The sequence below is a fragment of the Caretta caretta genome, chromosome 4 (genome assembly GCF_965140235.1).
Source record: "Caretta caretta isolate rCarCar2 chromosome 4, rCarCar1.hap1, whole genome shotgun sequence".
Lineage (NCBI taxonomy): Eukaryota > Metazoa > Chordata > Testudines > Cheloniidae > Caretta > Caretta caretta.
This window is the reverse complement of record NC_134209.1, coordinates 21017037-21040438: the sequence shown is the minus strand read 5'-3', so window position 1 is coordinate 21040438 and position 23402 is coordinate 21017037. Positions and strand designations below refer to the sequence as shown.

The following is a 23402-nucleotide window of genomic DNA, read 5'->3' as shown; positions in this document are numbered from 1 at the left end:
GAAACCATAGAGAAGAAACTCACTGGTTATTAACAGATTATGCTGATCTTCTCAAAATGACCAAAACACAAGCTTTACATTGGCCCGGTTGCTGGTCTACAACAGGTGAAGGAAGGTGGACTGCAGAAGTTAGGTCAAATTTTGCAAGAGGGTTATGCATTACAGGCTTTTTAGGACAGTGAGACATTAACCTCAGTCTAGGCACACACACAAATTCCTTTGTTGTTTTATTGCTTGCCTACAGCCTGGGGTCTGTAATCACTGCACTCAGCTACAGCAGGTGGCTATCAGCCAAGCCCCTGTTAGAAGTATTTAGTCCTTCCATCCTTTCCCTATTATTTCCTTGGTATTGCTCTCCCCAAATATTACACAGAACTTTTCCCTTCCTTCTTTTGTTGCATACAAATGCTGAAGCAATTTTCGGCCGTAGGGTTAGCCTGTGATAACCTATTTACCACCAGGTCTTGGTACCACCCCTGGTGCCAACAGAGCAAGGTCAGCTTTTCAGTTGGAAAAGATTGTAAGAGTGCTTCAAAAAAGTTACAGTAGATCACTGTGTATCTGTCCTCCCAGCACGCTTGCTCACACAGGTGATAGTCTATTACCGTCACCTCCCTGACGAAATGGAACACAGGGAGCTAGCTGAAGTTACATTAAGGAGCATCATCTACTACTCTTTGATTTAAAGGGAAACCAGCAACCAGCCTCATATCCCACGACAGATCAACCTGGGAATAAAAAAAAAGGTACATGATAAACTCCATTTCAGCCGGAAGTGAGGCCAGAGGTCCTGGAGAGCCAGAAGCTGTAGGTTTTGAAAGCGTGGCCTGCTGGGTGCAAATACAAATCATTTGCCAGAGGAAAAGGTGAACAAGAGATTGGCATGAGAGAGGATGGCAAAGGACAAGGAAGAGCCAAGCTAAGAGGCAGCCAGCTGAGATGTGGAGGCAACAGCAGCAAGAGGCATGGTGTTCTGGACTGAGACCAAAACTGTGTATCAATCAGCATGTCCAGACTGTTGCACGTTCTGACATGTACCCAGACCGGCAGGCTAACTGGGCAATCAGGGCTTACCCCACTCTAGAAGCAGTTGGACAAAGCCAGGAGAAGCGTGATACAGGTGCCTCCATGGCTGCTGCAGGCAAGTGTAATGGTCAGTCCTGCTCTCACCTGGATAATTCCCTTAGTTCTGGGCCATCCTGACCAGAGTGACATTTTGCAAGACCTTCCTTGTTCTCCGAAGCAGTGTTTCAGTGAGCAGCACTGGCTCATGGAGATGAATCCAGGCCTGCCCCTCCACCACCTCTGTCCTTGAGTAACACGAAGCTTTCTGTATCAGAATAGCAAAGAGAAGAAACAGCTCCGCCATCCAAGCATCCTACTGGACTCAGCTGGGGCACCAAGAGGAGAATCCTGACATTGCTAAACAGACACTCTGAACCACTTACATAGTTTGGGGCAGCAATGCTGAATTTTCCCCAAAGTTGTTAGCTGCAGACGACATGACAGTATGAAAGAAGCACTCACCTATCAAGAGAAGGCACACAAACAAAATGTGGTTGTCAAGAAGGGTGGATACAGAGACAGGTTGTGGGAAAACAGCTCTGCTGTGTGAATGAGTGGAACAATGTTAGTGAAACTCATACTTGTCAGTTCAATACAATCAAACAGGTTTGCAATAAACATACAGGGACTCCGAGTACCCCAAAGGCCGAGCTATTAATTTACAGGCAGATATTAGAAATATGGCATAAAGAAATTTGTATGGAGGGAAAACTGGCAACTGTCTCAGGAAGGAGAGGCACTCAGGACTCACTTGAGAGCGAAGACCATTAAACCGGTCTATTTTAAGAAAAACAATCCAATGCAAAAAAAAAGCCAACCAACACACAGCACAGGCCACATCTGGAAGGGGTCACAAAAATCAAGATGCCTTAGTTGAAATAAGGTGGGTCCCTTGAAGTCACATTAGCCAATTTCCTTCCCAGTACTGCAGATCGGTTTGAGGTGTGTTCACACTGAAATAGTAGATAAAGGAAACTGACTACTCACAGCCAAGTCTACATTGATGCCAAAATCCAGAATTTGTAATCGTAGAAGAGGAAGAGAAACACTCCAGACTGCTCTACAAGCAAACCGCAAGAAAGACGTTAACACTTGAAAAAACATTTTGCTGCAGCAAATAGTTCTAAGGCTCATAAGTAAATTTATGCAATGAAGTAGCTGGACTGTTTTGCTGAAAGCCTCAGCACATAATTTATTCTTTAGTCTCGATACAACTTCATTTTGTAAACTATCCCACCCTCAGGAGGATCACTCATTGTAACCACTCAATAAAAGAGTTGACCACAGAAATGTTGAGCTACAACACAGACCGCAAGAGGTCATTAGTCCAATCCCCTGCAGGGAGGCAGGACCAAGTAAACCGGAGTCCATCTCAGACAGTTGTTTGTCTAACCTGTTCTGAAAAAACAGCCTCAACCTCCCATGGAAGCCTATTCCACTGCTTAACTTATTTAACTAAGTTTTTCCTAGTATCTAACAAATCTCCCCTGCTGCAAGTTATTTATATTCCTTCTTGTCCTAACTTCAGTGGACTTGGAGCGTAATTGATCACCAGCGTCTTTATAACAGCCCTTACCTTATCTGAAGACTGTTATCGAGCCCCATCCCCCTCAGTCTTTCCTCAAGACTAAACATGCCCAGTCGTTTTAAACCTTTCCTCAGGTCAGGTTTTCTAAACCTTTGATCATTTGTCTCTCTCCAAGCGTAGCACCAAAACTGGACACAGGACTTCAGCTGAGGCCTCACAAGCGCCAAGCAGAGCAGAATTACTTCCTGTGTCTTACATGATACTCCTGTTAATACACCCTACCATGCTGGTAGCCGTTTGTTGGGTCATAGTCAATCCAGATCCTTTTCTGCAGTATTAACCGCCACTCCAGCCATTCCCCATTTTGCAGTCGTGCATTTGATTTTTTCCTTCTTCAAGTGTAGTACTTTGAGTCTTGATTGAATTTCATCTTGTCGACTGCAGACCAATTCGTCAAAGTCATTTTGAATTCTAATCCTGCCCTCCAAAGTGCTTGCAATCCTTCCCAGCTTGGCGTTATCCACATCTTTTATAACCATGCTCTCCACTCCACTATCCAAGTAATTAATTAAAACATTAACTAGTATTGGACCCAAGGCTGACCCATATGGGACCCTATTAGATATATCTTCCCATTTTAAACAGCAAACAACTGATAACTAGATTTTCAATCTGTTGTTCACCCACCTTATAACAACCTCATTTAGACCACATTCCCTAGTTTGCTTACGAGACTATCACGTGATTGATTGGCAATCCCTCGATTAGAGGATGATCTCTACCATGTATTTACATATGGGTCCTGAGATGACTCATGAGTCTGATCCTGGAACCGCAAGTTCCCCCGCAGGAGGTACAGACATTTTGTGGCAGGGCAGTGGCCTGCTGGGAGAAAGTTATTTCTTTTTCCTTCCTTCCTCTCTTTTCAGCTTTGAGAGCAAGGCGCTTCTCCTCTAAGTAGGCCACTGTCTGATGGAGGATATGGCGCCATTGGGGTCGGTTGGCGGCTTGCTCTTCCGAGCTTGTGACGTCCACATCAGTTTTCTTAAGATATGCTTTTTCAGTTTCTCTTTGTAGCGTTTCCTCTGACCAACACGGGATCTCTGACCATGGGTGAGCTGAGAGCAGAGGACCTGAGCTGAGACTATCATGTGGGGGACTGTGTCAACAGCCTTTCTCCCATGCATTAGGCCAGTAATGCAGTCAAAGGCAGAAATTAGATTGACTTCGGGGTAGATTAAAAAATGAATGAAAAAATGAATGTAATATCCATTGAATTATTTGATATAAATAATGTTTTATTTTTAAAAGGAAACCTGCTTAAAATGAATAAAAACAAGGAGGTGGAGGAGATCTACTAGTTTTAAAAGTTTGATGAACAGCCTAAATAACCCAGAGAATGTCCAAGAGATTTAGGCAAGTAGGAACTTAAGATCCAGTAACTTTCACTTAGATAGATTTGAAAATTTCTCCACAGTGAACCTGAAATAATCAGTTTAGTTCAATGACAACAGTTAATCCCCCTTTTTGATAGGTCATTTAGTTGTAAATGTGAAATATTTTGATAAGAAGTTTATGTATCCAAATCTCTCAAGGTTGTTTTAATAAAAATAAATCTTATATGCTGTATTGTATGTTTAATTCCAGTTATCCTAAGGCAGCTTGACAAATCACAAACAAAAAAAGTTTGCAAATATGCAATATACCATTCACTACTTTCCAACATATTAAAGGTGTACAATTAGAATCTGAAAATATTAAGTTACGTAATTGTTTAAGTGGACAGAATTATAATTTACCCTCCCAGGTCTCAAAAAGGTGTATCAAATCTAGTGTAAAGGCTCTAATTGTAAATCAACATGTTTAAATGGTTATGTTAACCAGAGAGAACGCATCTTTCTTTACAAGGTAACTTGAGTACAAACAGGAAAAAAGTTGATTTAAATTAACCCAGCCTGGTTGATTTGGCATGATTTGTTCTTGACAATCCATGTTGGTTATTACTTACTACCCTATTATCCTTTAGGTGCTTATAAACAGATTAAATAGGATTAAACAATTGTCATATTAACATTTGGAACCCTCTCCGACCTGCACAATGTATGTTGAGTTCAAGAAGGGTCCGCACAGAGAAGACACCACTTTCAATATTGCCAAATGTACTAAAAGTTAACTCTACATAACAGAAAGACTTCATGGCTCATGCTGAAAGACTTCCTGCATTTGGTCTTTGTCACCAGCTTACACTTTGAGAAACAGAGCAAAACCCTGCTCTGATAGTTAACGGGATTTAATGTTGAGATGCAGGCATTGTCAACAACTTTTTAAAAATGCACAAGAATTTGAACCTATGTATTTGAATGCAGCATGATGGCTCATGTATATGACTCAGCACCTGAAGTCCTCTGGACACAAAGCTAATTGAATTGACATTTGTTTTGTACCAGGAATTTAATATTCAAGATTAGAATGTTAGAGAATTAAAAAAAAAAGAAGCAAAGTTTAAATCTTATTTTCAGTACTGATCAACCCCCAAGCACTATCTCCCCAAACTAAATTTATCACACCAGTACTATGATAATTATATGTTCTGGCACATAATACTATGAAGATACTTACAAAATAGTTGAGGCATCTGCTCAATAGCCACTTTTTACAATCACTTCAATTTAGTTTCAAAGACAGATATAGAATCCCTGCATGAAGCAAGGAGTGACGAGACTAAGTTTACAAATTTTCCCCACTTAGTCACTTAAAAATGACATCCTACACAATCTTTGTAAGCACTAGATTTCTTTAAAAAAAACTACTTATGCCACAAAGTGACCACCTTATGAGATGTTTCAGCTCATAACAAACACTGAAATCGTTAAAGAGCCCTTTGAACTTTTAATCCCCCCCTTTATTATTTTTTGGTTGCATCCTTTTAACATGCAGAATAGCTAATTTACCAGTTTGAGACAACAGTTTATATTCAGGCAAGGTATCCGCAGACAACCCGAGTGAAATATCTAACTACAGGCACTTACATTTGGGGAAGATGGATTGTAAAACTACAAACAAGTTAAAGGACTGGAAGTACTCAGAAGGTTGTAGACATGCCAGCATAAACAGGTCTAGACATCTTAATAGCAAAGACAAGATATTTTACCTCTTAAGTCAGTGAAGGGGTAAGGTGATACTCAAGCCGTGTCTACTGTGGCGTTTGAGCATTAAGAACAACGAACAGGAGAGCCATAAATAACTAGCCATGGGTTTATCCTATTCCTGAGGACTGATTATCCTGGAATGCGTTTTAATAAGGAGTAGTTTCATATCAACTTTACTACTGGGCAGGTGAAATGTTCCAGGACTAATATAAGATCCATTGTTACGTAAATATGGCACAGTTTAACTAAAGGCTGTATTTCTATCCACGAACAGTGGAACTCCAAATATGGCAGACAAGCATGCTGGAGCTGTAACTTTTTTCTTTTTCCTATTATGGCTGCCAAGAAGAAAATACCCACAATCACAGATAACACAAACAGAAGTTGTGCTGATGGTAAGCCAAGCACCAGCTCTGGCCAAGGCTGCAGGCGTCAATTAAGAAAGGACAAACTCACAGCTGGAAGACAGACCAGCTCACTTTGTGTTCCTATCATTCAAAGGTGGTGTTAAAATGTATAAGAACGTGTTTAGTGTTTAAACTTCATGAAAAACTGGTGGGATGTTGCATGCAGAGTTATCTGCAGCCTGTTCTAATGTAATAGCAAACATTTGCATTGTATCTCTGTAACTAAGTAACCCTTCAAAGGAGAAGCCCTGTATAATGCAAATGAAATTTCCTATTAAAGTACTAGTCCCTGTGCATGGTCATTGTGTGGGAGAATCAAAGAACACAGTTGAAGTGCATTCCTCTCTTTTCCATCATGAAGTGAACTATTCTGTGCAAGTTGAAGGGCAAATTCAGAAAAAATATCCAAATAGACTTTTAACATTACATGGCTCTTCCAGGGCAAGTCTCTGGCAAGACACACTGGGTTTTTTCCTTTTGAACCTTACTGTATATCATGTCATCTTGGAAATTGGGCCCTGCAAATCATGATAGCTATTCTCAGTCCTTCACGTTTAGCAAATATCTGCTTCTTCTGCCTCTCACCATCTCTAATGAATCAGAAGCCAGTATACAAAAGCCTCCCGAATTTTAACGTCCAGCAAGAAATTTCAAGTTGTTTTTTTTGTTTTAAGACTTCAGGTGGCAGGATTGTCCTTTTTAAAAAAAAATAAAATAAAATAAAAATGCAGGAAGCTCAAGGTTTATCTGTCCGAATAGTGTTTAAGATTGGTCACAGATTTTGAGCTCGTGAGGATCCCTTTAAATAATTTTACTGTAGCCAATAACTGAATTAAGAAAGTAAGAACAGCCATACTGGGTCAGACAGTATGCCATGTGCCCCAGAGGGAACGAACAGAACAGGTAATCATCAAATGCTCCATCCCCTGTCGCCCATTCCCAGATTCTGGCAAACAGAGGCTAGGGACACCATCCCTGCCCATCCTGGCTAATAGCCATTGATGGACCTATCCTCCATGAACTTATCTAGCAACTAAATGTAAAAGGGCTTTTCTGACTGGATCTCAGATATTCCTGCTATGAAAAGAGTTATAGTCAAGACATTACACTCTGAACATTTAACCCCAGCATACACAGTTGTTACCAGTAGCACAATCGAAGTGGGAATTTTATATATGCAACTCCCATGATAAATATGTTGTTTGACTGCTAGCATTAAGAGCTTTTTTTTTTTTAAAAAACACACCATTTTATATGGACAATTATTTCCCAAAAAGAAAAGCTGACATTAACACAGGCCCGGCCAGTATCTGGCAATTTGAATGAGGCCAGAAAAGAAAGAATCATGGCATGTAAAAATGAAGTGCCCGACCTCACTATAAAATAAGTGATAGTGCAGCCAGGACCAAGAAAGTCTAGTCCACTTGAAAGTTTTATTTAAGTGTTTTTAAACATCTGCCTTCTCCATACCCTGGGTAAGGACATAATTATACTCAAAAGTACATTTTTTCTGTTGTCACTGAGTACTATTTAGTGATCACAATCCTCATCCTGATTTGAGCTACATTTACCAGTTGGGAAGAAGTCTAAAGTTACTCAAATACCGAAGTGTTGACTTATTATACAGGGATATTGAGAGACTGAATTATGTAATACCTGGAGAGAGATTTTAGTTCAGATGTCAGGAGTTAAACAAATGCCAGGTAATACTGCACCATCCAGCCTTTAATCACCTTTGGCAGTAGGAAACAGCCGAACACATTTGACAACAATGGTTTAAAAATATTGTTAAACAGAATAAATATTGCAAGATTAAAGTAGCAATAGCATCAGATGGACAAACTTGTAAATAATGCAACAATTTTTTGCTACACCTGTGCAACAAAGGACGCCTAGGAAATTTGTTCTTGACATTTAATTATGTGACAAACAAAAAATGGGTAAATGCTAGAATTATTCATTGCAAACTCAGGGCTGATTTTCTTGTCTGTGAACACCTGCTTGTCCTGACCGGTCAAACATAACCCCAATAGTTGCTTGGTGTTGCTCCAAAAAACTCCATCAGTGTAGGATTTTTTTTTTTGGTTATATATATATATATATATATATATATAGCTTTATATAAAAATTGCTTTACTTAGGTGAGTAGTTTCTACTGAAGCATATAACATGCAAGTAAGGGTAGTAGCTTTTGATCCTATATCACTTTGAGGAATGCATTTTTTTTAAATGGGCTTTTACATAGTAAGGTCTGAAATAATGCTACACCAGAAGAGACCTACATTCAAGAGAGAATTAGGGACAGTGATAAATGCTGCAGACATCAGTAGTTTATTGGTATGTTTAGTCAAAACACATTCAAGAATGGAAACTTAAAAGTAAAAATACTTTCCACCTGCAACAATTAACTAGATTCTACTAGCATATAATGCTTAACACATTACAGCAATAAAGATGGTAATCCACTGTCTTTTATACCTACTAAAGCCAAGATGGCAAGCCAAGTTTGTTGAAATAGGATTGTAATGATAGAATACTACCACCATCCACAAATCAGCAACTAACAGTAATGGTCAATGAATCCGTTACTTTGCTTTAAGAGGTACATTTACTGAAAGAGGGACAAGAACATTAAGAGTCCACAGTACAGTAGGTGAACAATCACCATGTAAACTTCTGGGTATGATGTTCCATTATCTTTATTTCATGGCATTTAAACAAGAAGCAAGCCAGAAACTGAATGGCTCAGTAGCTCTTCTAAATGTCAGTTACACTTTTGTGACTTTTCCCCGTGCCATTTGCCATAACAATTTAGAAGATGGCAGGGCGATATCAGAGCACGAAAATTTTAAAAAAAGCTACACAAACACTGGTGGTAAACCGTTTACTGAAGACAGCAGTTTGACTAAAAGCTTCAAACTTAAGTCAAGTCATGTTTTGTGGTGAGGAGTTCAAGTACTATGTTTCCAGGTAACATCTGAAAATGCAAGAGTAACAAACTAAAATATAAAAATGGAAACTGAGCAATATGTCCCAGAAAATGTATGGAAATAGTGCAAGACTTACCATCAAACATGGAAGACCTCAAGTTTTGGGGGAAAACAGTCAGATGCAATCTTGCTTTGCCTAATACATCAGAAACAAACATGTGCAACATCTTCCAGCTTATTTGAAAACCATAAACAGTTGCACAATTCCGAAACAAACTGTTACTATGCCATATTTGCTACTAGTTGCAATGTGATGAGGTCTTCCATGCTTAGAAGCAGCTTTTAAGTGGTCACACTCTCCCCCCTCCCTCCTGAAGCATCAGAGCTTGGTGCTTGCTGAACTCTCCAGCACTGAGTTAGACAGTATCGTTTGCTACATTTGCAGTTTACTGGAACGTGCATCTAGGCAGACAGTAATCCGGAAATAGCAAACCTCTCACAGATTTAAAGAATCTATAAGTAAAAATACATAAAAGGATGTCTCCCCCTACCCTCAAGTTCAGAGCCTGATGGGTGTCGACATCAGTTCAAAGATTTGTGCAAAATGAGTAAGTTCAAAAAACTGGAAAATGCAAATACTTAGAGCTGCTGATCTGTTCTCTGAAAATTGCAGTATCGTCATTTAACAAGCTTACCCTCAATCTATAGATGAGCATACTTTAGAAGTTGGCAAAGCGTACCAAGTTCTTAGCTGACTTTTGAAATGTAACTGAAATTTCACCTTCATATCCATAAAAATTCTACATTTGATAGAGAAAAGACAATCCGGAGACTACTCAGTTGCCTTCTCCCTCCCTTCCCCTCCTCCACAAAAAGCCGAAGTTGTTAATTGAAGAGCGAGGTGAGTGATATTCTAGTAACTTACTGATTTAAAGATACTGCAATTTTTTATACAACTTTTCAATGATTTCTTTTAAACATTTTGCAGCTGTTTGGCTTTGCAGCACTGCAATTCATACACTATACTGTACAAAATCACCAGCAAGACTGGAATGATGTATTAATAGAAGGCACCATCATGCTTATTACATTACTAGAGAACTCAAATACAGTAAAGACAATTCACTGTACAACGCTTAAAGAAGGGGAAAAGGGGAGGAGGAGTGTGTTGAGCAGCCAGCCATCCCTGTATTGAAGAGGGGCAGATAGAAAAATCTTAGATATGAGCTATCAAACTTGTTTTGTACTCAGGACCATAACTTTGAAGTTCTGGATTATGTTTAGTTTACCACTAAATGGTTTCCTTCTGGAATATACTTGTAGTCTTGTTAAGGTTTGTGTGTGTACATGTTGGTCACAGCAAGCAGATCAGATGCCCGCATCGTTTCAAAAGCTATTCTGTCTGAAAAAAGATGAAGGATTTTTTTCCTGATGCCTCTTGTAGATGTCAATGTAAATGACTTTAGAGTACCCATTAGTGCATTTTGATGAGTGCATAAACACAAGTTAGTTTGTTTTGAGCCAAGTGTTCTAAAAGAAAAAAAGGCAAGCTTCTCCAATTGCACAGATTGCACTAACTGCGTTTCCAACAGTAATAAGCAGAAACAGTAACACTTACACAAAATGTGCAGCAGAGGGTTTTTGACTGAAAGGACCTGAATTCGATTGGGCATGTCCTTTAGTCCACTTTTGTTGCAGATAGTTTTATGGTCATTTCTCTGTCCTTAATTCTCCAAGTCTAAATTTATAAATTAACAGTGTGACTCCTGTTGTGAAATTTGGGAAAGCATGTCCACCTCAATTTAACTGGTAACCAAAGGATGCTTTTCACATCAAAGAAATGATCAAAAAGGCTGTGTCACATTCCAAAGCCAAAAAAATTAACAAGAATGCAAACACGACGAATAATGTACCACTGCCAAGACTGTCTGCCAACAGTGGAGGATTTCAACGACGTTGTCCTGTGAAACGGCCTTCCATTTGCCCGGTTCCTCTTCCAGAGCCAAGTTTCTGTGCCATGCCACCCCGGGGAGGAGGTCCTCTTCCATCACGGTCCCGCATCATTCCACCACCCACTATTCCACGGGGACCCCCGGGCCCTCTATCATTGCGCCGAATATCCCTACGATCATCACCACCGCCTCGGGTCTCTCTTTCACGGGCAGCTCTTGTTTTTTTCTCTTCTACATTCAAGCGCACCTCTCCTCGAAACATAATGGGCTTAGAAGGGGAAAATGTTTACAAGGCGAAGTTAGTCACCGTTTCATAACGTCCCAGCAATATAAAACACATGGAAACAAATCCTGCATGCTACTCTGTCATTAGCAGCGCAGTTGCACACAGCTTAATGCCAAATTTCACTAGCAGTTTGAGACTTGCAACTTCTAACTCTACATATCTGTCGAGACCGTAGAACACTGCAATAAATTAGTAAAATACTTCGATTAGGCAAGGAATTAAAAAGGTCTGGGACTTGCTATGGTCAGTACCACAAAACCACTGCTAGCTTGCAAGAGTAGCAATTTTACTTTCAATTCTCAAACTGTTAGGACTGAAAACCTGCCATCCCTAAAGGAAGCCGAGATATACTGACCCTGGAAATTCTGTAATTTCCTTTTCCCCCCAATCCCAGCACTTCAGTTCAAGTTTAGCTTGCTCCACTGAGAAGCCCTAGACCTATGATTTAGTGATGAAAGTAGTACTGTTTAAAACTTTGGAACTCAGTTTTTAAAAACTTACAAGCATCCATCAGGAGACAGCAACTTCGAAAGAACAGAATTGAAGTGGGAACCACAATAGGCTACAAACAAAATATAAACGTTCCATGACCTCCATCAGTGATCAGAGGGGAAATCTGAACTCTGGTGAAGAGCAGTAAGAACCAAGGACATTGCATCATTCATACTTTAGTAGCATTATTTCCCTCACTATGACAAATATGCAAATGCTACATGGCCAAACTTACTTTCGCAACTAAGATTCTCTGAACTGGCTCAGAGTCATCAAATACCACAAAGCCAAAGTTTGGTAGTTTTCCTCCAACTCCTTTGGTATTGATGCGAAGTTCCACCACATTTCCAAAGCCTGTGAAAGCACATTACAAAAACAAATTATGCAATAAGGCCCTGCAATAAGCCTATTTGGTTTAGTTATTGTCAAAAGCCTCTTGTAATGTTGAAGTTTGTTCCTTTGCTTTTAAAACGTTAACATATATCATGTTAAGTGGCTGAAGCGTCACTTCCATCCTCTAGACCCAGTAGATGAATTTCAAACTATTTAAAAGCCCATCACTTACTCATAAAGAATTCTTTCAGTTCATTTTCATCAATATCATGTGGCAAGTTGCCAACAAAGAGCTGATGGCTGTCTGGGTAACGAATTATTCGGCGATTATCAGATTCATTCTGTTCCATATCCCCTCGACCTGTGTCCATTCAAAACAAAAGCAGTTAATTTTAGGATTTGTATGGTATAATTTGAGAAGTACATCTAGCAAAACGCTGATCTGCTTTCAGTTCATTCACTTGAGCTATTCTCACCCTATTTTCTGCTGGGGAAGGCATGCATATTTAGTGCCCTTAAAAGCTTAATTCTGCCCAATTGGGATATCAAAAGCTTTTTGTTTCCTTCACATACAAGCCATATCACTCAGCTATGTGCTTCCCAAGAGAAACACGTCCACTGAATACACTTAATTTTTCTCATGTGCTTTTAATCTTCATGGAAAGTGCTGAATTGACCGCTGCAGAGACTAATTTGAAGACTGTACAGCACTGGCAGCAGCCATGCAAGCTTCCCCATCAGTGAATCTCAATCCTGAACAACTCCAAGTGTCAGAAAGTAAATCTATCTACATGCTCAGTGGGAGACTCTGCTAACATTACCATCAGTTACCTCCTTTGTCCATACCACCAAAACTGCAACATCTATCCACTGGGAGCTGAGATCCAAGTGGTTTCATACATCCTCAAAATAAAATCTGTTAAAAAGCAAGTATACTTCATGACTGCAACTACTCTGTCTTCGTAACACTCAGAGCTGGGGTCAACACTGTTCACCACCAGTTTTTAAGGTGAATGTGCATCTCATTGTACCTTTGGAAATGTAAGTTAAGTTAACAACTGTTCACTCCTGCCCAAAAACTGGAAACAGTACACAGAAAAAGATATTAAGCAACAGCCCACTCTGAACACCCTTGGAAGTTTCTTAAAAAGCGTGAGGAAAGCTTAAAGTTCACAATAGGTTATTGTCTATTATTTTCCAGGGTCTCAAAGTTACCATCTTAGCCATTTAAGACATTTCTAGTAACCTTTCAAATGATCTGAAAAGCTAGCATTTCCTGTATATTTTCAACCATTTCTTCTAGCCCTCCTCTTTCATCATGACTGTTCAAAGGAAGAGTACAGCTTTGGAAGTTAAATGTTTTGTTATCTACTAGTGGTGGCAAGACAGCCAGTTACTCCACTTCAGCCCAGCTAGAATATATGTATTAATTTATGGTGGTCAGACTGCATTAAACAGACATAACCCATACCCCCATATAAAAGCTCACTGATGTTATTTATCTACTGAGCTATTGAAAAGATAGGACCAACAGTGAAGGCATTCCCATTGTACTGTAAAGATCTGAATGAATTTCTTATCTCCATGAATGCAATATAAGATTTAACTAATGAGAGACATAAAATCTTAGCCTGTATCATATTACTAGGCCATTGTCTGGATCTAGATCTTCTGATAGGATACAATACCAAGATGATCATCCCTTCCCATTTTTCAACACTTTATAGCATAAGTCAAAAATTTCCCCTCCGTGATTTGATTTACAGAAGCTTGCTGGATTGTTGTAGGATTTTTCATTACAGATCAGATGGTTCTCAGAGCATTTTGTATACGGGACAAGGGAAGTTCAGAGGACAAACTTTACTTTGTATTTAAGCAACTTCTCAGCTGTTAGCACTGTAGTGTTTGATTCAGTTCATGGCACTCTTCTTGTAAGGTTGTTCAAGTTTATTTTCCCTGTTGCATACAATAGCCTTTACGATGCTTGAAAATGAAGTCTCTCTGCTAGCTTTGTCTTTTTCCAATTTGCAATAGTTCACGTTTTTATTGCAGCTTGCAGGTAACACTGCTTTTACTTTCTTGTTGCACCAGCTGTCATTAGTAAGTGGAATTTGTGTTTGTTAGCTCTGGCAGCAAAAGTTAAACAGCACAGGATAGTTCCTATAGACCCTAAACAGCGGTTATGTATTAGGTATCTTAACTGAGTTTTAAATGTACTGGATCAATCCCCCTGAATTTTGACATCTTATTTTTCTTCAGACAGGCAGCTAACAGAACAAGCTTTTGTACTATTGCAGCTAACAGAACAAGCTTTTGTACTATTGCATTTCAACCCCTATGTCTATCCATCTGTAAATAAGATAGGTATGTGCCGTGTTTTTTAAATCCCTGGTCTCTCAACAGCCTGTCAATACATTTACCAACCAAAGTGGTTGAGACATGGATATATACCTACTAGAACTTGAGACCAGCTAATTGCATATATCCAAAATAATTAATATGCCATTGCAATCAGTTATACGATAGCAACTACCAGTCAGTGTCAAGCTTGGGCTGAATGCAAAGTATTGACAGATGGGAACTTTCATCTATCCCAGTATCCTGAGACGTTTAGTTGCCAAAATTCCAACTTTTACAATTACTCAAATAGCAAGATGAGAAGTCAGAACATTAAGCCAGATATAAACAAGACCCATACTAAGATTTAGTTGCAGCTAAGTCATGGGATAGCCGATATGCACAACTTAACAACTCTATTTTGCCTAGACTTAAAACCTCTATGAAGTTTTGGTTTTTCAGCCCTTGGTACAGATCAAGTCTTTAAAAAAGGAAATCTGATTTCTAACAGGCGTTAGAATATTTTCTAGCCACCTTAAGCACATTTAGTTTCAGTGCTGTTGGAAGCAAGGGAATAATCACACAGACAACAGTCACAAGTAGAAAGTACTTCTAACACTAGTGTAGATTAGAAAGTTTGGTATGTACATTCATCTGGTGCAGTTGCCCCAATGTCAACAGCTGTGTAAATGCAAATAAAGATCTGTTTCAGGAAGGCTTGCTTCCACTAAATCTGAACCCGTTTAAGCCACTTTTGAAAACCATTGCCTGGTCTATGCTAGCACTTAAAAGTTTCAAAATTCCACCCAACATTTAAAAATGTGCAAATATCTCTTGTATAAAACCCCTAAACTCATCTGCAATGTGTAATTCAGGCCTTTGATCAGAGATAATTTATTGTTAGAAGTTGCACAGCGATTCTCTTAACAGGTCAAATAATTTCTCTTGATCTTTGCCAGAATTTGAATTTTAATACTCAGAGGTGAAATCCTATAGAGTCACTCACCCACTGTACACTACTGCACCATTCACAATTGCAAGTTAACGTATACTAGATCAAGCTGTACACAACTTTTGAGGTGTATCCCCATGAACAGATTTAGATGTTGTGCACAGCTCAAAATGGGTACTTAATGAACAGTGCTGATCAAGAGTTGACCGGGATGTATTAGTAGGACTGCTTGTTATAAATTGACAGGTGTAAATGAGGCAGCAAAAACTGAGCAGTATTTGAGACTTAACACCATCTCAAAGACTATATTATGCCCTGAGAAAAGCTACAATAGAATGAATGGCATGGCATTTGGCACATGACATGATGCATGATCAAAAAGATTTTGTTCAGAAAGGAGAAACACATTGTAAGATATAATGGAAGGCATTTAAGTGCTCCCATTTGGTCTGTTCAACATGAGTTAGAGGACATTCAAAATTAAGAAACCACCAACTTTTAGCCTCAAGAGAACACAGTTTTAAACCGCATTAAGCAATCTGAGGAAGTTCCTTGCTGCACGATACGAGCAAATAACTCAGGAATGTTAAAAAAGGATTAGATAAAAGGAAGATTTGCAGTTAGAGGGATGACCCTCATGCTTCAGAGCAACTCAGGACGAAATAGGGCTCAGGAAAGCATTTATTCAATGCAACTAGGGATGGAGGAATGAAGGATTTTCACTTTCCTAAAGGTCAGGTACAAGCCAACACTAGAAGCGGGATATCAAACAAGACAGATCAAAGGTCTGTTTGGTATAGGATTTCCTGTACCAACCAATCACAGGAATCAGAGTAACAGCCATGTTAGACTGTATTCGCAAAAAGAAAAGGAGTACTTGTGGCACCTTAGAGACTAACCAATTTATTTGAGCATAAGCTTTTGTGAGCTACAGCTTATGCTCAAATAAATTGGTTAGTCTCTAAGGTGCCACAAGTACTCCTTTTCTTTTTGCAATCACAGGAAGTGACCCTTTCGAATCCAAAGACAACAGATACATTGGTTCTCATCTTCGCACACGGTTACCTGGTCTTGGTCCCCTGGGTGGAAAACCCGGTCGCTCCCTTGGACGCTGTTCACGCACACGGGGTGGCTGAGACTGAGCTTCAGGTTTAGTTTCAACTCTTGGCTGAAACAAGAGAACGCACACTGCTAAACACCAGATACCATAGAAAAGCTGAAATAAAAGCAGTTTACAGATCACTCGCATGCATAGCAACAATTCTGGAAGATACAGGTCCACGGGAAGAGTGTTTAGGAATACAGGAAAGTTTTCTACAAGTTCCTCTGTACCAATCCAGGACTGCAGGGCTTGCCTTTCTCTGCCAGCAGGTAGAGAACACAAACCTCTCAGAATCAGGACTAAGAGCTCTCTTGCTAATCTTATTATGCCCAAGGGCATGGCTAGAGGGAATTGTCTACAACTGACCAGGCACAGAATTGAGACCCAAGTAGCTCCATAATTTTATGTAAGAGCAGGTGCCTAAAACCGGTACAAAGAAATATGCAGAAATCAAACTAAAAACAGAATTTCTGCAGCATTTCCCGTGCCACGCTTGGACTGCACAGACTAGCCCTAGATTAATACGTATGGAAGAAACAGAATTACAGTTAATGTCTGCCTGGAGGATTCTTCTTCCAGAATACACATCAACTACAGGTAACAGCCACATCGTAACAGGAAAAGAAAGCAAGTTCACAAATCTCTAAATACAGTCTTCTCCCATAAGGAGATCAAAGAGAAACTATCTTAAATAAATAGTCCTACAGTGCAGAAGTTAGACATCTTCCTTTTCTTTCTCTATGCCAAGCCTGTGCACGAGGGAGCACACACAAAAACTGTCCCACTATTCATAAAAACCTCACACCTTGAGCCATTAAACACAAGCTTCTGCATACAAAAACTGCCTTCAAAAAGGGGTAGGAAGCTACAGAACAAGGAAGTTAGGTGACTGAAAATTGACTCTTAGTTATAGAAATTGCTGCTATCCGCTACAAGCATTCAGTTCACTTGTACTAGCCAAACAAATGCTACCGCCACAAAGACCACATTCCTATCACCAGGATTTCAGAGATAAGCTTGCAGAACTAAAATCCAAAAGGGGTGTTTCACTGAAGGAATGGTCACAGGCACCATCGCATGCTCATGTGGATTCAACAGTTCAAAAGCAAGTGACAGTAAAGGAGAGATTCCCATCACTTTTCCTTTGGAAACAAACTACGGACACTAGTGACTTAACCCCAATATTTGTGCTCAGAGAAGATTTTCTGGGAAAGATTACCTATTAAGTGCCCAAATATTACACTGAAGACTAATGTCTCACCCTGCCTACCACTCAAGTGGCAACTTACCAGGCACTTCCTCTCCAATATTTTTAGACTGAGCATTTTAATTATGAGAATTAGAAAAAATAAATAAAACCTTGTCTGAGTGTAACACTGGCATCTACTTCTGCAGCAGCACCTCTTGGGCCACAACAGCGCCACTGTGATATTTTATTGTCCTGAAGCTTTAATGTGTAAAAAGTTATAGAAATAAAAGCAGCTCATAGCACTACATGGCAGCTAGAAAGGCAATCGCAGATTTTTCTTTCCTGAACAGCAAGCTACCTTGCCCTCAAAGTTACTTGATTTCATTTTTTTTTGGGGGGGGGGGGGGGGGGGGGGGAGGGGGGTCTCAAGAGAAACAGTCTATCTGCTCAGTCATTCACCTCAGATGCCTACTTAACACAATAAGTAGTGTGTGTCTGTCCAAAGAAATAGAGGTTCCAGCCTTATTAGACACCAGTGTGTGGTTTATGAGAAGTAGGCCAGCAATACCAAACTATCCGCGTTCTTCAGTGCAAGACATACCAACTGCCTCAATTTTGTACACACCTCAAAATTAAAGAGTCCAAGCTCGCAGGGCAACATTGGAGAGGGCATATGCTCCTGCAAACTAGCATCCTACCAAATTATGAGAGGGGATAGAGGCGCCCTTGGAACTGAGAACTGCTTGTTCCATCCACCAATCTCCCTCAGTCCTCGGTTTCCTGGAAAGAGCATGAACTACACTGGAAGCCACAGAAAAATATTTCTACAGCGTGCCAGAGAGAGAGGGGATACATCCCTCTCTCCTTGGAACTGTAAAATGATTAGCAAATAATTTGTTTCTGGTAATGCCCATGCAGCATACTCAGAAGCCTGCAGTTGTTTGAGCCTTTGGGCATCGACTCAAAAGAGATGAAATGCCTCCATTCTCCCAGAATCCACAAGAGAAGAAATGAGGACTAAACAGGACCTTCTTCTGCTATTGTGATAGTCATCTTGCTTGAATCCCAGAAGCAAAAAGAGCACAAGAAGCAAGCCCACAAGACTTATTTGCCCTCAAATGTTAACATTTCATGTGTCAAAGACAGACATTCCTCAAATTGGACCATATATATGGAAAACTGAATGGATCTGCTTTGGAAGACTTCTATCCCTTGAGGTTTAAGGTCTTTCCCAGATGAGATGCCTGCCACACAGTTACCGCAAAAGGGAGATAATTTAGATGGGATACAGATAAGAATCTCAGCTTGCTACAACATTGTCTCCATGCTGACTTCTATGAAATCACTCACTTTGATTCTCACCAATAGACCACAGGAAAAATGAAGCCACCCCTAGGCCTAGACTTCTAATATTGATCCAAGATTCCCCATGGCCTTGTGGTTTTAAGATATCCACTGAGCCAGACAACAGATTATCCCTAAACCCAGAAGAACTAGACAGTTTTTCAGATTTACTCATCTGTTTAGAAAGAGATTAACTCTGCATCCTTAGAATACTCAGAAAAATCTCATCTACATATCCTGTTATATATGTCCTCAAGTGGAAGAAGTCCTATTCCAGTTTGAAAAGCTTTTAAGGCTTGGTTCTGGAGACATGAAGGCAACAACACTATCAGTCACCAAAAGAAGCACTGGTTTGAACTCATTGAAATTCCGAATTAAATACAAATTAGTGACTATTTAAGCCCTTTTCTTGGTAGGTAATCACTGCTTCAACTCAAATGGAAGGCCAGACTACATTTAAGGTCTTGTCTTCACTGCTCAGAAGAGATGTGTTTTTACCACACTAATGCATGGGAGCTATCCCATGGTAAAAACCACAATGAAGGCTTGGCAGTTCAGTTTCACTGCAAAGCAAACTAGGCACGGGTATAGTACCATGCCTTCAGTGTGGTTTTTACCTGGGGATGGCTCATGTGCATTAGTTACCCTGAGGTGAAGGGGGAATTAAACGAACAAAAAAACCCCCACACAACACAAAAATCACCTCCACATCTTCTCTTAGCAGTGAAAACATGACCTAGGTTACTCCCATATTCAGTGTTTATCTCTGAACACAAATAAGAAGGAAAGGGACACAAGTGCCTAGGTACTACAGGCTGAATATGACCAGCCCCATAGTAGTTAATGGTCACAAAAGTAATTAGTCTAAATCTAAAATGGTACTTACTAATTGCCACCTCTTTAAAGAGATATGGAGTCATAATAGGTACTTTACTTGAAAGTTAAGAGTTGGCAGACGAGAATCCTAGAGGAGTCGTCGCCCCCCCCCCCCACTATCTTGTGGGGCTTGTAAAAAAAGGTCTAAGAACAATCCAAATGGAGGGCTAAGCTTGCATAAACACAAGAGTAATTGTGATGTTGATAGCCTGAAATAAGATAGGGAAAAGGAAATGCTAATGCTTGAAAACACCCCCTAAAATAAAGTAATTGTCGTTCCCACCAATCCTCCAAGCACTGATTCTAAGCAGCACTTACAGGAGGCTGGAGAGATATTTTTCCATCTACTTCCCAAAAGAGATAATGGAGTTGAGACTCTAAAAACCTGCTTTGGTCCTATCTGAAAACGTCTGAGCAGACTTACTTGAACACAGAATCCCAATGAAAGGAAACGAAATATGACATGTCTTTCTTCTGCCATTGGCAAACTGTATATGGAAATACAGTGAAAGATGGAGGGGGACAATGAAACTATATTTGATGGTCTGGCTTTCGTTGACATATGTAAAACAATACATCAAAGTGCTCAGAGTGCTCTCTAAACTGAAACTGAAGTGGCACAAGGAAGCAGTCTTTGGTTCTGTATAGGAACAAGCTCACTGTTCTGTGCAAACAAGAGTGGTCGTCTTGACTGCTTACTCTCCCCTCAGTGCAAGGCAGTTTAAAACTAACCAGGTTTTCCTAGCCATTACAAAGCATGAGTCCGATTTCCATGACAACCCTGTTAAGGAGAAGGCAGCACCACAAAAGCATTCCATGGGCAGCTAGGAGAAGGGCGATCCTAGCCAGTTTCCTCCTTGAGACCATAAAATGGAGAGAAAACAGGTGGTAGGAAGCGCTGTAATAATGGTTTCTGAATTGTCCTACTGAAAATTGTGGCCTATTACAGTTTAGAAGTGAGCTCCCACAAGTGTCCTTAGGTAACTCATTAGGTTTCTATAGAACATTAACATTTTCAAAATTGCCTCCTTTATTTTAAATAAGTTTTTGGATATGTGGAGGACAAGAAATTCTCAGGGAAATTAAATTCTCTAGGAATTTCCCACTGACTAGGTATTTCCTCTGATCTTTGGTATCTGAATGACGTACACTACTACCCTGTCACAGAAAGTCTGGGAATTGGAAGAGACCACTGTGCTGGCAAGCAAAGGTGAACCCTCCCACCTCTCACAGTCATAAGTTGGTACAGGGTTCCATAGCAGTATAGTTAATCCATATAAATATAGAATTGAGAATTTTAATATTTCTTTTTGCAGAGAATCACCACCTCACTAGGAGAGGCTCTGTTCCTTTCTCAAAAGGAACAATTTCGTTTCCCAATGGCAGGGTAACTGGATTGGTAGTTCTGGCAATGAATGACCCCTATCGTACATACTACAATAAAATTACGGTTACATTTAACCTTATAAACAAACAATGTCAGAAAATTTAGAAGAGTCATTTCTTGATTACATGTGAACAGACTTAAACCTCTCGCCACCACCCAGAACTCTCACCTGTTAAGTGAATGTGCCTTTTAATTACTTTTTAATTGCGACATTAAGATAAGTGCATTAACATTTAAGACAGAACTTGTGCAATTTACGTCATTACAATTTGATCTGTTAGTTTAAAGACTAAAGTAGTTGCAGAGGTAACGAGACAATCCAAGGAGTTCACAGATTGATTACCTGTGAGACTGGTGCTTTAACATGGGGTGGAATTCCAGAGGAAGAAACAGTACCACTAGGAGGCAGGTTTTTACTGGTCACTGAAGCCCAAGAGAAAGCCTGCAGAAATGCAACAAACCTAGGCTACTAATCATGGCAAACCACTGACATTCTTAGAGGGAAACTAGTCTGCTGAAAATATATTTTTGAGTCAAATCTAAGCTGTCAGTAATCATTGTACCAGGATTACAAATATAAACAAACAATGCCAGTAAGAGACAGATATTGAAGGGTTTGCAGTTTTAACTGTCCAATCTCTCTAACAGTGCAGAGCAAGTACTTGTACTCAGGTACACTACCTAACTGAACCCCCGTTCTCTGAATGCCCCCAAACCACCGCTTTCCAAAAGACAACAGTTGATAGACAAAACCGTAATGGCTACAGGGTAAGTTTTTGGTCCTAAATTTGTCTTCTGGAGAAAGAAAGAAAGAAGTGGAAGTCAGAAGTTAAAGCTAAACAGGAAAAGAGACCAGGACCGACAGTGCTGAAGACCCATGCTGAAGTAAATGACCTCTACCTGGTTTCTGTTTCCTTCCCCCATATCCTTTCAAACTAAGTGGGTCTAACCATACCAGACGGCGCATGGTTTTTGGAAATACGGCATCCCGCCTAGAGGGAGACAGCTAAAACCCTCAGATTCATTTTTACAGCTACACTGCTAGTCATCCTGCAGGTGAAGAGGTAACTCCTTTAATTTAAAAGAAGGGCAGCGACTCCCACTTAAATTCATTTAGCTGTTTTACATCTAACTCTACATTTAAAAAGGTTTAAGCTCATAGCCACCCACACACACACACTTCACAAGCAGAGCACTACATTTAAACAGATCATTTGTACAGCCGTTCACATTAATCTTTTAAAAATCGTTTTGACAAGTGAACTTTTTTTTAGTGTTGTGGTTCAGAGAGCAGGACACTGAAAAAAAAAATCTATCCATCTGGCACACGAGAAAGCAGTTCGCATTCAGCATAACACTGAGCAGTCAGTGTTTTGGATTATCGTCTTCATCCATGTCTACAAAGTTAAAGTTTAACTAACCTTTGGAGGTTCTTGTGGTAGAGAAACAAGTTCTACAGGAGGTGGGGATGGAGATTTTTCTTCTAGCTCTTCAAGATTCTTTTCTTCTACTTCAGATTTCAGCTCCTCTGTTTTTGTTTCAGATTCCAACTCTGGCTCAGGCTCATGAGACGATTCTTCCAAAGGCTCCTCCATTCCATTACTAGAATTAGAGGCATTTTGTTCAACGTAAAGTACAAGGCTCTTATGATAAAACTTTGCTAACATGCAATGCGGATTTTTTTTTTCCAAATAGGCTTTCAGCTTCCTACCATGACAGCCTGTACATGGACAGTATAGGCAGAGACTATTTTTGCCCCACCTTTAGTTGCACACAAAGCCATATTGTAGTTCTATTAAAATCAAGGTGAATTTTACCATTAGCTATAATGTGAATATTATCAAGCCCACATTATGCATGTATCACTTTTAGGGAATGAACTTGAAAAGCTGCAGAACTGCCACTTAAAAATGGCAAGAGGCATTTCTGACAAGATGAGAACCAGCAAACTAGGGCTGTGAATAGTGCCTGTGTTGACTGTACACATGCAAATTTATAGTTCCCATCTCATTTGAGAGTGTGTTGAAAAAAAGCTAGTTACCAAACGAAAACCTTACGCATAATTCTATTCTA

At 39.9% G+C, this 23402-nt stretch overlaps 1 protein-coding gene across 2 annotated transcripts in view; it reads right to left on the bottom strand.

The window, feature by feature from the left end:
* Positions 1-8457: 8457 nt before the first annotated feature.
* The window catches only part of G3BP2 (G3BP stress granule assembly factor 2), a 49217-nt gene continuing 34272 nt past the window's right edge, over positions 8458-23402 (bottom strand). Inside the window, exons 7-12 of one of the 2 annotated variants that reach the window (XM_075127446.1) lie at positions 22751-22931; positions 21673-21771; positions 16497-16599; positions 12375-12503; positions 12045-12163; positions 8458-11299 (exon numbers count right to left, since the gene is read on the bottom strand). In XM_075127446.1, coding sequence (XP_074983547.1) covers positions 11027-11299; positions 12045-12163; positions 12375-12503; positions 16497-16599; positions 21673-21771; positions 22751-22931 — 904 coding nt within the window. In that variant the 3' untranslated portion in view covers positions 8458-11026. The remainder of the gene's footprint in view (positions 11300-12044; positions 12164-12374; positions 12504-16496; positions 16600-21672; positions 21772-22750; positions 22932-23402) is intronic. The other variant, XM_075127447.1, reaches the window with a different exon arrangement.